The 13,508-nt window shown below is 42.0% G+C and overlaps 1 protein-coding gene across 10 annotated transcripts in view; it reads left to right on the top strand.

Annotated features, from left to right (window-relative positions):
- The window catches only part of ARVCF (ARVCF delta catenin family member), a 295,514-nt gene that overhangs the window by 265,465 nt on the left and 16,541 nt on the right, over positions 1–13,508 (top strand). For all 10 annotated transcript variants that reach the window (XM_037375833.1, XM_037375850.1, XM_037375823.1 and 7 more), the window contains 6 exons: positions 4,940–5,067; positions 6,015–6,165; positions 7,537–7,729; positions 8,882–8,993; positions 9,593–9,683; positions 10,925–10,978. In XM_037375833.1, coding sequence (XP_037231730.1) covers positions 4,940–5,067; positions 6,015–6,165; positions 7,537–7,729; positions 8,882–8,993; positions 9,593–9,683; positions 10,925–10,978 — 729 coding nt within the window. The remainder of the gene's footprint in view (positions 1–4,939; positions 5,068–6,014; positions 6,166–7,536; positions 7,730–8,881; positions 8,994–9,592; positions 9,684–10,924; positions 10,979–13,508) is intronic.

The following is a 13,508-nucleotide window of genomic DNA, read 5'->3' as shown; positions in this document are numbered from 1 at the left end:
GTAGCTGTCACATCTTGTGCTCGGCCAGCACAGCGGATGTAGCTCAGGGCGAGCAGATCAGCCCTTCACCTTCCATTTCTGGTCAGTACTCCCTCGGTGTGGTCCTGGAGTGCATCTCTTGGTTTAGTGTCATCCCAAAAGGAGTCCAGGTGGTGCTGCACCTTCTCTTGTGTTGGGAATCAAAGTGCAGTAAGTGGGAAAATTGCTTCAAAAGCAGTCCAAATCAACACACTAATGGAAACATGTCTGTGGACACTGCAGGAATGAGTAGCTGTCAAGAATTAATTTTAGTGATCTTGTTTTTCCTTAGGGTTAGGTGTTTTTTCATTTTTCCTACAGCATTGCCAGCCAACTTCGTGTGAAATTCGCCTCTCTTTTTAAACAGCAACCCAGAGTTTCTGTGTAGATAGAAAATGAAGCAGCACATTTCTGCTGCAGCAGGAGGAGAACTCATCTGACCGGTATCCACGTGTGCACAATTTCCCATGCCTGTAGGGGGAGAATAAATCCTAAATGGACGGGTGGTGAAGGGGAATAGATTTGGCAGCCTTGCTCCAAAGAGAGTTGTCTGAATATGGGATTAAGCTGGTGTATCAGAGATAGGCACCCGGTGCAGTATTTTATGTTATTGCCAGAATGTAGCTAAGTATAGGCACGGGATCAGCATTGCCAAGATGAAAACAAATAGGTTTGTGGAGGAGATAATCTAGGAACGGCTGCATCACTGCCAGCACAGGGACTGAGGTTTGTATGGATTGAGATGACTAATCAGCCCCAGTTAATTCCTCAGGTGTTTCCCATTCAGGATGGAAATTGCTGTCTCTACTGTCACTGTTCTGTGGGCAAATAAGCGATAATCCACTTGGCACCTCCTGGTAGTGTGAACTTCACACAGAACTAATCCATTTGCCAATTTTGAGCAACTCTGCTGCAGAGAAGCTCATCTTCCTTTTTTTTTTTTTTTTTTTTCCCCAGAAAGGTAAGACTACAGCATGTTGGTGAAGATGAGTCTCATGTGGAAGATCTTTCTTTATATTCATGCCATTAGGTGGGGGAATGCTTAGGTGCTGTAAAATGTCTGGTGCTCACAATGACATCAGTGTTAGAGGCGTTTTCTGTTTCTCTAAAAGGCAAAAGCTAATATAGTGAACTTCTTTACTTTGCTTTCTGCATTGGAAGAAAGCAATAAGTGACTTATCCCCATGCTTTTCCAAGAGGAAATGGTGTAGAATGCAACTCAGCGCAAATCCATAACTAATGGAAAAGTCTCATTTATTATAGGAGAAATTATGTCTTTAAGGGCAGTGCTGAATCTGGGCTATAATTAAAATGGCTTTTTAAAGAAAAAGAAAAACAGTGGATGTCTTTCTTGTTTGATCCATTACCTATCGCTAATGACCCTCTTTTCTAATTTCCATCTAAAAATCGGATATAAGCAATTAGCCGTATATTGCACAAAAGTAGCATTACCTGAAAAAATAATTAAGATGATCTTGAAATTAAGGAAATCAGTTTTGAAGAGAAGCAGGTGCTTAATGGAGGTGAGACCAGCTGTGCTTCCCAGGAACGTGCTTGAAGCGCTTCATGGAAAAATGTGTGAGGCCTCCACGCAACACTGGAAGGAAATTTATAATAATTCAGACAAATTGCATCCTATAAATAGCAGATCTGGATTCATTAGGACAGGAGGCAGATGGAGAAAATAGATAACTTGTTTGTTTCTTTTTAAGGGACTATAACGCTTATGAAAAGTGTCAGCTTGCTGTCAATGAGGGAAAAACCCTCCGGTGTAGCAGTAACTTTTTCGCTGTTAGGTTCTCATCTCTGCTAATGAGCAGCCATCCATGAGGGGCATTCATAATGCTTTGTTTTAGCAACTCCTGCCTCCCTTTCCCTGACGTAACCAGGCTGACACAGAAGTGCTGCAGTGCTAGAAGCATGCAGCAGTTGAGGTGAGCAGGCGAGACATGACAGAGGACCGAATTTCATGTACGGTGCGTAGTGCTTCTAACTGTCTAAAAGAGATGCTAATGAGCCAGAGGCATAAATGTAGTTGGAAAGTGGGAATGTGTGGAGTGATGTGGGACTCATCCACCGGACTGGGTAAGGAGTTACGTCCCAAAGCAGGAATCTAATGGTAATTGGAAGAGGAAATGCTGTGCACTATTGAAAAGAGAAGGTGAAGGCATTTTTGAGATGCTCTTACATTAGTAAGTAGGAAAAAGGAGAGGCTTTCATGCATGAAAAGAAGTAATGACAGAAAGCGGGTGGGAGGTACGGGACTGGAATGCAGCTCTGTCCGTGGGAGGTAAGCAGAGGTGAGAGGGTTGTTGCATCTTGGTATTCATTCCCAGTGAGGTGCTGCGGAGAAGGAGTAGCGTCCAGCCAAAAAGGAATGTTCAGGCTGACAGAAAGAGCACGTTGCAGACTGCACTTAAATAACAAGAGAGGGTGAACGTGTGGGGCTGTTTCCAAGTACGCTGAAATTATAACTAGGCACTTTAAAACAAAGCCAACAGAGAAGACTGGCTGAACAATTTTGTGCTATTCAACCACAGGCAGGTCTGAGCTCAAATACAGGAGCAGTAAATGTTCTGTATGAGTATTACCTGTTAATGAATCTGCCTTCATCTCTTTGCTGATCTGATTTACATTTCAGCAAAGCTTCCGTAAAAGATAACGTGGTGTCAAAATTCCAGTAATCTATCCTAAGAGATTTTTTAAGTATTAGTGTTCAGGAAAGGAACACTGCATGCCTATCAGGCAGCAGTACTTTTTCTTGAGGAGTTCTTAGATTGCCAATTCACCTTGTGAAGTGGCAGAGGAAAAAGGTGAAATGAAGGTCATATTGGAGTCAGAGAATCACAAACTTGTTCAGGGAATGAAGAAAAGCTATACAACTGTGCATGCTTCATGTATTAAGTAACTACAGTCTTTCTCAGCATTCAATATAGAGGGCAATGATCCCAATGCAAGAAGAGGACACTGGAGAAGAGGAAAGCGGTATGGATTGGCAGAATGCCTTTGGGGATTGCCATCTGTTGCAGCTTGCACATATCTGTAGGGTGTCATGTAGCAAGCAAGTGGTAGCATTAAAACCAGTCGCAGACATGGAGCAGGGTAACTATCCAGTCATTTGAGAAGAATGCAAGCGTGCTGGGATGTGTGTGAGAAGCTGAGCAGGGAAAGTATGAGCCAGCACGTGGGAGCTCATGGATCCTCATGCATGGATCGGGTTTTTGGAGCAAAGAAACCCTTGGCTGATTAAGTGTTTTCTCTTCCAATGGGATAAGCTCTGTATATCCAGGGGATTGACAAGGCCTGTGTTTATGGGTAGCGTTATACAAGGTTTAAAGTGTTGAGTTTTGAGGTCTTGACTCAGCCCCACAGCAGTAACTAGTATGAAAAATATGGAGGAAAAGGTTCTAAACGTAAAGCTTTTTTTTCAGAAAGCCTTTAACAACAGAGAATTTTAAAAATAAAAACAGTTACAGGTTATCCACTGGATAGGATAGCATTTTTCAGTTTTCTTGCTTCTAGGTTTGATCCGAGATGTCTGAAATATGATAATCTGTGAGATGTGCTGAAAAATACGGGTATGAGAGATGGGTGATTTTGAAAAGAGGAAATTATTTGTGTTTGTGGTTTCCAGTCTTGCTAGTGGAAAACCTGCTTTGAATTATGCTGTGCTTCTGGGACAGCATCTTATGTGAAAAACAGTCTTTTAACTTGTACGAATAATTTTTTAAAAAAGTTTTCCTGCTCAAATCAAGCTTCAGACTTCCTCTTTATTCAAGTTCATTCATATGCTACCCAAAAGCCACCAATCTTGAAATATCTTCTATCTGCAGTGACTGCAGATGAGTCTGTGTTGACCGTAGGTTGCTTGTGCCTTCCTGCACTCACCAAAAACACTGTTGGGGACTTAGGGGTTTTTGTTCACACAATCTGAACAGCACTATGATCTCTGAGATCCTGTTTGTTTGGCAAGTCCTTTAACTGGATGCTTACACACTCTTCCCTCGTTGATGCAGTGTGTCATGTCACACTTACTGAAGAAAGATAAAAAAAAATTGCTTCAAAATACACAACAATTTGGAATGATGGAGTTCTTGCCTAAGACCCCCTTTCTGATGTGGGTAGATAGATAGACCCTAATCCTATGGATGTAGAAGTCAGGACATGGATACTACTGTCAGTTACTCAGCATCACAAAAGGAAATTCATGGCAGAGCTGGGAATAGTTCTCATTCCTGTCCTGCTTAAAGCTGTTACAGTGACTCAAAGGGATATTTAGTTAACATATGTGTCAGTTGCAGTCTCCCAGTGTAGTATGATGCTGGTGTATTTCTTTTCCTAATATTTAAACTGGAGACAGTGTTTCTCCCTGCCCCTACCAACTGCGGATTCTAGTCACTTAGACAACTTGCATCTTTTTTTTGTCACCTAGGTGTGAGAAGGGGGTGGCTGAACATGGTTGTGTCTTTGGTGTGCTCTCTTTGGCCCCGTTGTTTGTGTGTCTAAACGTACGGAGATAGACTCATATGAAAACAGGAGTGCAAGGTGAATTTGCAACCCAGTCTAGAGATGTAAAGTAAGAATCATTGCAGACAAAAATTGTCTCTTGTTACCTTGTTGTTTCATGCATATGCTCCGCCTGCTAGGCAGTATATAGCATAGCACAGATTTCAGAAAGAATTGTCAACCTGAAGACAAGCAAAGGGACCTTCAGCGCAGGTGAATGTCCTGTGCATGAGTTCCCATGTGCACCATTTTCAACAACTGTGGACAGAATGTCCTGGCAGAAGTCCTTCTTTCTGTGGTTTAGCATTCTCTTGTCTTCACTAAATCGCGTAAGAGAACAGCCATGTTATGTGTTTATTAATCCATTGCCTTCTCTGCCTCTCTCTGTTCTGTTCTCCTCTTCCCCCACCTGCAGGCTTCGAATTGCTGTACCAGCCAGATGTGGTCCGACTGTACCTCTCCATCCTCACTGAAAGTCAGAACTTCAACACTCTGGAAGCTGCAGCAGGGGCTTTGCAGAATCTCAGTGCTGGCAACTGGACGGTGAGTGCAATCTTCTCTTCAGTCTCATTTCCTTTGTGTAAGTAAAGAACCCAGCTATGTCCCATTGTAAGTGCGCTGTTACTTTGTGCATTTACATCTCCTTCAAGAAGAAAGGAGTTGGGAACTCTAAAAAAAATTATTTCCATTTTATTTGCCCACTTAAGATCTTTTGCATCTTCTGGACTGATGTTTATGTAGTAGAAGTGTCACTGCGCTCATGACAATTTAACTATGAGCACGCTTTACTACTTAAACCACTTAACCATTGCTTGGCCCATTCAGAAAAGCCTGCTGTTAGATGATTAAGTGTCCTGAATACTTAATTCATTGGATTGTCAGATTGCTCAGGAAACCGCACTCCAAAGTGTCTGCTGATATCCTCTCTGAAGCATCCGCAGCACTAATCAGGCATTTCTCTCAAAGGTATGCCTGATCACTTCTAGAACCACGTGGCAAAGGGACTGATCAGCAGCCTGAGGGTCAGCAGGGTGGTGTTTCACAGCTTGAATACAGTTTATTTTAAAATCAATCATGAAACAGAGTAAAAGCATGAAATTGGAGGTGGGGAAAGATAACAGATGCTTTGGATGCTTTACTGTTCCCTCCAAATGACCTCTTTTTTCCTAATCCAGAGGGATGCATTTTCACACTGAGGTGTGTACAGAACAGATGCTGGCGGATGATGCTCCTTTCTTCTATTTCTGTCTTCTTTCCACAGCAGCTTGCTAAGCTGTAGGACGAACTTCTACATCCTTTCTTCCTTGGTGCTTGATGAACCTGAATGATGGGTTAAGTTATAGATGCATCAGCACACACAACCTAAGTAGTCTTTGCAGGGAAAAATAATGAATTACAGCACTGAAAGAAATGCCAGGGGCAAGGAAAGGGCAGGTATATGAACTCACAGTACTTTGTGGTGTTTCTTTTCCCTTGTGTGTTCTGATCAGTGGTCCACGTACATCCGTGCAACAGTGCGGAAGGAGAGAGGCTTACCAGTGCTTGTGGAGCTGCTCCAGTCCGACTCTGACAAGGTTGTGAGGGCTGTGTCAATTGCCCTGAGAAACCTCTCCATGGATCGTCGCAATAAAGATCTTATAGGTATCTTCTGAACTTTCCTAACCAGGCTGGGATCTTGGATACCCTTGAGAAACCTCACATGTTCTGTCACTTGTGCTGAGGATCCATTTTGTATGCAGTTTCCGACTGCGCTATGTAAGATGACTCTAGCCGCCAAGTGGAGGGCTATCTCAGAATGTATTTCCAGCCCGTTCAAACAAGCTGCTGTTTGAGGAAAATATCTAACTCGGGAGTAAAAACAGATGTAAATTTTTGCAGGAGAGGAGAGTGTATGTATGTGCACAGAGGACTGGGTGGGTTAAGAGATTTCTTGTCTGTCCCTTAGCTCTGGCTGACATGGCACTTGTGCTACTAGTTGCACATGGCGGTTACAGAGACGTTGCTCCTTAGGTGTGCTATTTAGATTAGGGTGGGAGTCTTGCCCTTGGCATGTGGAGCTAACCTGGGGAAGCGCAAAAACGCAGTGGGCTCTCAAATTGTCCCTTTTTTTTCACTCCCTCCTTCCCTTCTCATCCTTCTGTGTGGTAGGTACTTGTAGAAGCTGAACACCAAACAACTCTTTCTTCAGGTTAGTTCTTCAGCAGTCTTCAATAGCTTCCAAGCCAGGAGGTAAATAAGCATTCACCTGCCCATAAGCAGGAATCTTGAAAGATTCAGCTGAGTTGAGTTTTCCTCTGGATGCCTCTGTATTTAATGCTGTATTTTTTTAAACTATATAACCTTGTCAAGCCAGGAAATACTGGTCATGCGTTTAGGGCCATCATCAGCGTTGGTACTAACAAATAGCAAGGTGGGATTCTGCCTTAATACATCAGGTTCTTTTTAATATTTCAGAGGTGTAGCTAGGCAAATGGTACAGATGGGCACCTGGGAGTGATAAACTCTGGGCTCCTTGCTTTTTCTGCAGCACCATACTCTGAGAAAGCTAACTGCACCCAGGAGAAAATACTCTTACCTTTGCTGGGGGAAGGTTAATAAATGCATGGCTGCACACCTTGCCCCAGAAGGCCTATTACAAGGCTAGGTTGAGTAAGCCATGTGCGTGTATTAGCATGAATATGTGGTATTAGCAGCAGCTACTGGATGCTTTTTGCCTCAGGCATTGCAAAGGATGATAGATGCTGGCTGTAAAATTCTCAAAAAAGATTGCTTTTTTTTCCTCCCCCCTCAGTACCTTTAGCATTTATGATGAAGGACTTTGTCTTGGGTATCAGCTCTCCATCACTGTGAAATAAAGAATGATAAATAACTGTTAAGTTACAGTCTTGAGGTTCAAAACACGTGCATTATGAATTTTTTTGACATGGCAGACACCCTTGAGTCTTACCATTCAGGATGGGGATCTGAAATTATTATTAGGGCTGACTAATGGTGTATGTTCCCCTTATCTAGGTAGTTATGCCATGGGTGAGCTGGTAAGAAATTTGCCCAGCAGGCAGCAGAGATCTGCAAAGAACCTGGAAGAGGATACAGTGGTTGCAGTGTTGAACACCATCCATGAAATCATTACTGACAGCTCAGAAAATGCAAGGTCTCTGATCCAGACACAGGGCATTCAGAAGCTGGTAGCTATCAGCAAGTCAAGGTAAGTGACAGTTGAAAGCAAATGCATAAGAACTCACTGCAAACATGAAAATATCACTAGGAACAGCACCTTTTGCTTTGTGGAAGTATTCAAGCATCCTAACATTCCAGAACCCTTAATTTCAGAACAATAAATATATATGTGCTAAAACCAGTCAGCACCTTTAATAGATTTATTGTTAATTGTAATTGTAGTGGCTTCAGTCATGTTAAGACATGCTCTCTGTCAGATACATCTTAGCACCATGTATGCATTTAGCAGACATTTGCAGTAAAACAGTGATCTTTACTTTTAGCGTGGGAGGCCTTCTTCCTGTGGCAGTGTTCTGTTCCTGGAATGCCATTGTTGAAATCTGTTTCTTTTAAGTAAAATGGTTAATGATGTGCAGTAATCGTTCTGGCCAAAGGACTGGTGGTGGTAATTTGAAGTGACAAATTTTCACTCTGCAGTTCCGTTGAAAACTGTGCTTTGACCACTTTAGACAAAACTTTGGCTTGTATAGTTCAGCCAAAAAAAGTGTGCTTTCAGCAGACTTTTGGGAGAGCAACTGAAGGCTTTGTTGGGTTGCATTGTTACAAAATCTGAAAGTCAACTAAGAATCCAGCCCTGTATTCTTTTATAAAGGGTGCTTGTGTATTGACTTAGTAAGGAATGGATAAAATTTTATTTTCTGTTTAAAAGGAGCATATTTTTTGCTGACCCAAATTGCTTTGTAAGGTATTCTCAGGTATTTGTAAGCAGCTTCATTGAATTGTGAGGAACAGATTAAAATGGGTTGAAGGTTTGAAAAGTGGATTAGGACTTGGGTTTTTGTTGTTGTTTTTCTCTAAATAAATCCAGGCAGGATGGATTCTATCTGGTTTTTTGTTAGTGGCAGCTACAAGACAAAAGAGTCACCCTGGTCTCAGTGCTTGCCCAGTAATACATGTAAAAACCCAGAAGTCTGCACAGTTTACAACCTCTGGATTTACCTATAGGTATGAAGAGGTCACTGAATGATTTCACATATATCCTGTAGCCTGCTTATAGGTTCAAAGAATAGCTGTATGGAATACTAGCTATCTCCTAGATATTGTTTGGTGTAAAGAGGTCAACATATGAATAATCTTATGTTGCTTGATACTCAAGGTCTAATTTTATCTTGCAAATCAGCCAGTCTCCCAGAGAAACAAAAGCAGCATCTCACATTCTTCAGATGATCTGGAGCTATAAAGAGCTACGAAATGCCCTGCAGAAGGATGGGTGGAACAAAACACACTTCCAGGTAAAGATGCTGGGTCTTAGATTTAGTTGTGGAAATGCCTGAGTGGAAAGTGTCCTAACTTAGCCTGATATTACAGTGTGATCGATGGTGGGCTTTGGTTCTGTTCTTCTAGGTGATAGAACTATGTATTGCGTTCTATTCGGTCACAGCATCATGCATATATACTTGCTGGGTATGTCTCTCGGTGGTCTGTGAAATGTAGCTCTTTAGGCTTTGCAAGTATGCCACCGTGTATAAGCCAAATGCCCGTGCTTTACTGGAGGAAGGATTAGTATGTCTTTTCTTAGTTGTTTCTCATTTGAAACATTCCATCTAGCAGCGTAGGGCAGCCACCTGTTCTTGACATGCAGCCTTCTCATCTTTCCTTTTATAAAGGTTGTACTCCTTGTACAGACCAACAGTGCTGCCATTTAGATAACAGGAAAAAAATTCCACCAACAAATCCATATGAAACTAAAAAAAATACTCCAGTGCCATATTATCAACAGAACGGAGGCTTAGCAGCATTCCTTAATTGCTCTCTGTACTGTTGGTTTGTTTATTTTTCTTGTTCAGTTTCCCTGAGTAGAAATTTTGTGTTTGTGATTTTTGTCTCCTAGTCTGTTTCTGCAACTCCAAAGGGTTCCAAAGGTACTGCTGGCAGGTCTGGCTATGATGACAGTACTTTGCCTCTGGTGGATAAAAGTCAAGGTCAGTTCTGCTCTTTATCACTTTTTCTGTTGTGCTTTGCTTGCTTGTTTTCTGGATTTCACATATCTGTGTTATGGCATGAGGGGGTAAAAATATTTATTTGCGTGGTAATTTTCAACGCATAGTCCAAAAATGATCAGTTCTGTTAACTGGATACAGATAGTACACTTTCCCTGGTGAAAGGTACAGTACTGATGTTTTCTCAGCTTGCATGCAGCGTAATCATTTACATCTTCCTGGGAGAATCTGGGATAGAGGTGAGTTAGAATTTCAAAAGAGGGAGAACATCCTTGTTTGACAACATTATATATTAATAAATCTCACCTTTGGCCAGGCAGCGGGCCTAGCCTTACCCATATCCAGTGCTGGAGTCTTTTCCTTTCCAAATATACATGCCTGGTTTTGCCGTGCTTCTTCCTTTACTGTGCAGGGGTTTTTTTTCACTGGAGGTGGGTTTATCCAAACTTCAGCTAAACTGGTCTGTGCATTTTCATGAGGGACAGCCATACCAACCATGTGATGCAGCCATACCAACACTGGTGTAGCTCCAGCTTTAATTTCATTATGATTGCTTTGTCTCTGAATCTGGCTCTAATTTCTAACACTTAGATGTAGAAACTCCTTTTCAGAAATCTTTAGTCCCCTACAGCAGGGTTTGCCATGTTGCACTTCACCTGGTTTAACTGCAGATCTGTGCAAAAAATCACAGCCCCGCACTGCCCTGCTTGTTTCTGCCTTTGCTGTCTTTGATCGGATCTGGCAGATTATGCAGGCAGGGGATGACTTGAGTCAGTTTGCTGAACTGACAATAAACTTTTTGTGTTCTTTGTGGGTTAGCTTTCTGTTGGCTCAGCAGGCTGCTAGATTGGATTATATGTGCCATGTGGAGCTGCACCCTTCCTTATTTTCTTTCTTTTCTATTCTGGAGAGACCGAAATGAAGCTTGTTAATAGCGGTAGGTAGTCCAAAGCAGAACTGTGGTTTCTGTTATCAGTTGGAGAGAGGGAGTTGTATATTACAGTGTCAGAGCGGAAAATACAAGGATTACGTGTGCTCTCAGAGAGCTTAAATCAAACTTCCCTTTCTGAATGGATAACAGTTGAATAGTTGGGGGGGTTCTTTTTAACAGTCTCTGCATTCAGTACTTTATGGATCTCTCTGGTCCTGTGACTAATTTAAAACTGCCAGGATTTGAGAATAGCAAATGTAATGCAAGTTGTTCCAATGTTTCTATTTTATAGATAACGAGAAGGCTGGGAGTCGTGATATGATACCTATGGATGAACTCGGCCCAGGTAAATTCAGTCATAGATCAAGCTCTCTGTCTGTTTCAATAGAGCACGCTGTCACTCACGGGAAAGTTCAGCTATTTCTCTAGGAGATATTATTTCAGATGGGTAAAGCTGACATTTTAAAATAGAACATTACCTTAACGAAAGATTGGTCATCGTCTCCCCCACCCCGTCTTTTTTTATTATTATTATTTTAAACACATGTAGAGTGTACGCACCAATTTCCCCACTCCTTTAAGCATATATTGGAGATACACTGAGCCAGCTTTCGTTCTAGTCTCTGGCCCTTGAGGCAGCTGCGTTCCCTATTACAGATCTGGAAGTCTGGGGATTCAAAAAGAAAAAAAGGAGTTGAGAATTTACTTGAATGTAATGCTTGTGTTTAAATCCATTCTGCCTGTGTTTTCTATGGGTAATGCCAAAAATAAGTTCATATGTGTAATATTCTTGGCTCCACTTTTAATTTACCTACATATAGCCAAGCCTGGCTTTTCCTGTAGACTGAGAACAGCCACCTGCTGTCAATGAAGGGCTTTGAGATTGATAAGCTCTGTAGTTTAAGGCTTGTACAGGTTTTTTTTTTTCTTTACTGAGGTAGATAAAGGTGCTGTGTCTCTTGGGAATTTGCTTTACTTCTTCCAGTTGACGTTATTTTTATTTAAATATTTATCTTAATACCTCCAAATCAAACAGTTTGATACACTGCTATTTGTGATCGTAGCTGAAAAAAATGGCAAGTTAGAGCCAAACTGAAAGCCAAGCATGTTCAGAAGTTAAAATAACAGGTATATATTACCTTTTGTATTCCTAGAAAAATGAGATGCCACCTGCCATGAATCAACTGTCCATATGTATTTTGCCTAAGGGAACACTGAAACATTTGTTCTCACAATGGAAGAAAATAACTTCAGAGAAGATTGCCTGGCAGGATAGCTGTGTGCTAGCAGGTTCTGCAGTATGGGCAGTGCTGACTGTTTATAGTCTCAGTATTAATCGTTGCCTTATGCTTTCAGGAGTTACTGATACGGCTCTGAGTACAAAAGGAAATGCAAATTAACAGTAAATGTACAATATCAGACAGATTCTCTAGGCCGTTCTGTTCCCCCATCTTTTTATCACTATTAGATAAAATCTGTCAAGTTTTCCTGACCCCAGCTCTTGAGTGCCTTTTAACTCCAATAGTACTCTAACTTTGTGCTGTTTCAGAGGTCAGCTGAGAAGGGACTAAATTAATTTATCCCGTTTACTATTCTTAATTCCAAGTAAGTGGAATAACAACTTAGTATTTAATCTCTTGCCTTGAGACTCTTCCAAATGCCATATGTTTTTTGTCTTACGGGCATATTTACATGAGGAGTTAGACTGTATTTTCTGATTTTAACTTCATTGTGCACTGTTGTATTCTGGAGGCTTTGTTCTTTTTCAACTCTGGAGTGAACTGGCAGATATACAGAGCAGAATATCAATGTGCAGTCCTCTTGGGCTTGTACCTCCAGTAAGCAGCTCTGTTATCCCCACATAGTCCACACTAGGCTACGTTGAGCCTCCAGGAGAGACTGGCCTCACTTACATTTGCAAATAAAGTGCACTACAGAGTACCAGAGAAAGTTGTTCTGCATCCCAGCTTGTATTTTTGTTTCTTTTTATAGCAGAAAGTCTTGTGCCCTGGTTTCAATTGTGTGTTTTTCTCTTGCCTTCCTCTCTTTCTGACTTCACTTGTCCGAAGATCTTTCTACTTTGTTCACTGTCTTTTAGGGAATTCTCACCTGTCTCCAGCTTTGTGTTGTCCATTTCATTTTAATTCGGATACTTCTGGGTTGTGTAGTTGTCTTTCTGCTGCACTGCTTTGGTACTGAACTGTAATTGCCTCAAACATGTTAGAGCGTGCCAGTGCAGAATTCAGTGGATTTCTGTGCCTCACGCATGTTAGAAGTACCCATCCACTCAGCCAGGTCCTTCCAGCCCAGAGTATTTATCCTGCTCCTCTGCAGCGTACAAGACTGCTTGTTCCAGAACATCAGCACCTGTCTGCTGCTTATCTGTTGCCTTCTTTTGTCAGGGTTCAGTCGTCTTGGTGCTTAGGCCTTTACCGTTTACCCACATGGACTCTTTCTCAAGATTGCAAAAAGAAAATTGCTTATTGGTATTGGCTCGTTTGCTAATGCTGTGGGGGTCATCCTTCTCTACAAAGGAAAGTAATTCACTATCAGTGTGGCTAGGGCGGCAGAAAGATACGTTCCCCATCAGCTGGCAGTACTAGACCAGTCAAATTCCTGTTGTCTGGAGCAATGGGAGGGCCTGGGAGGTGGAAGAAAACATGTATTATGAGTTACCATGGGATGCGCTAGACAGCCCCGTGCAGAGATGGTGCAGGTCTGTCAGACTTTATCAGCTTCAACCAAGTGGCTCTGCAGCGAGTACTCTGAAGATCATCAATGCTTATTGTCACAGTGCTGCCTGAGGGTGGCTGTGACCCTGAGCTGTCTGTAGAAGCAGCAGAACTGTGATCTCAAGGCTGTATGCCAGACTTGTG

Source organism: Falco rusticolus, chromosome 1 (genome assembly GCF_015220075.1).
Source record: "Falco rusticolus isolate bFalRus1 chromosome 1, bFalRus1.pri, whole genome shotgun sequence".
In the NCBI taxonomy this organism is placed as follows: Eukaryota; Metazoa; Chordata; class Aves; order Falconiformes; family Falconidae; genus Falco; species Falco rusticolus.
This window is presented reverse-complemented; position numbering and strand designations above follow the sequence as displayed.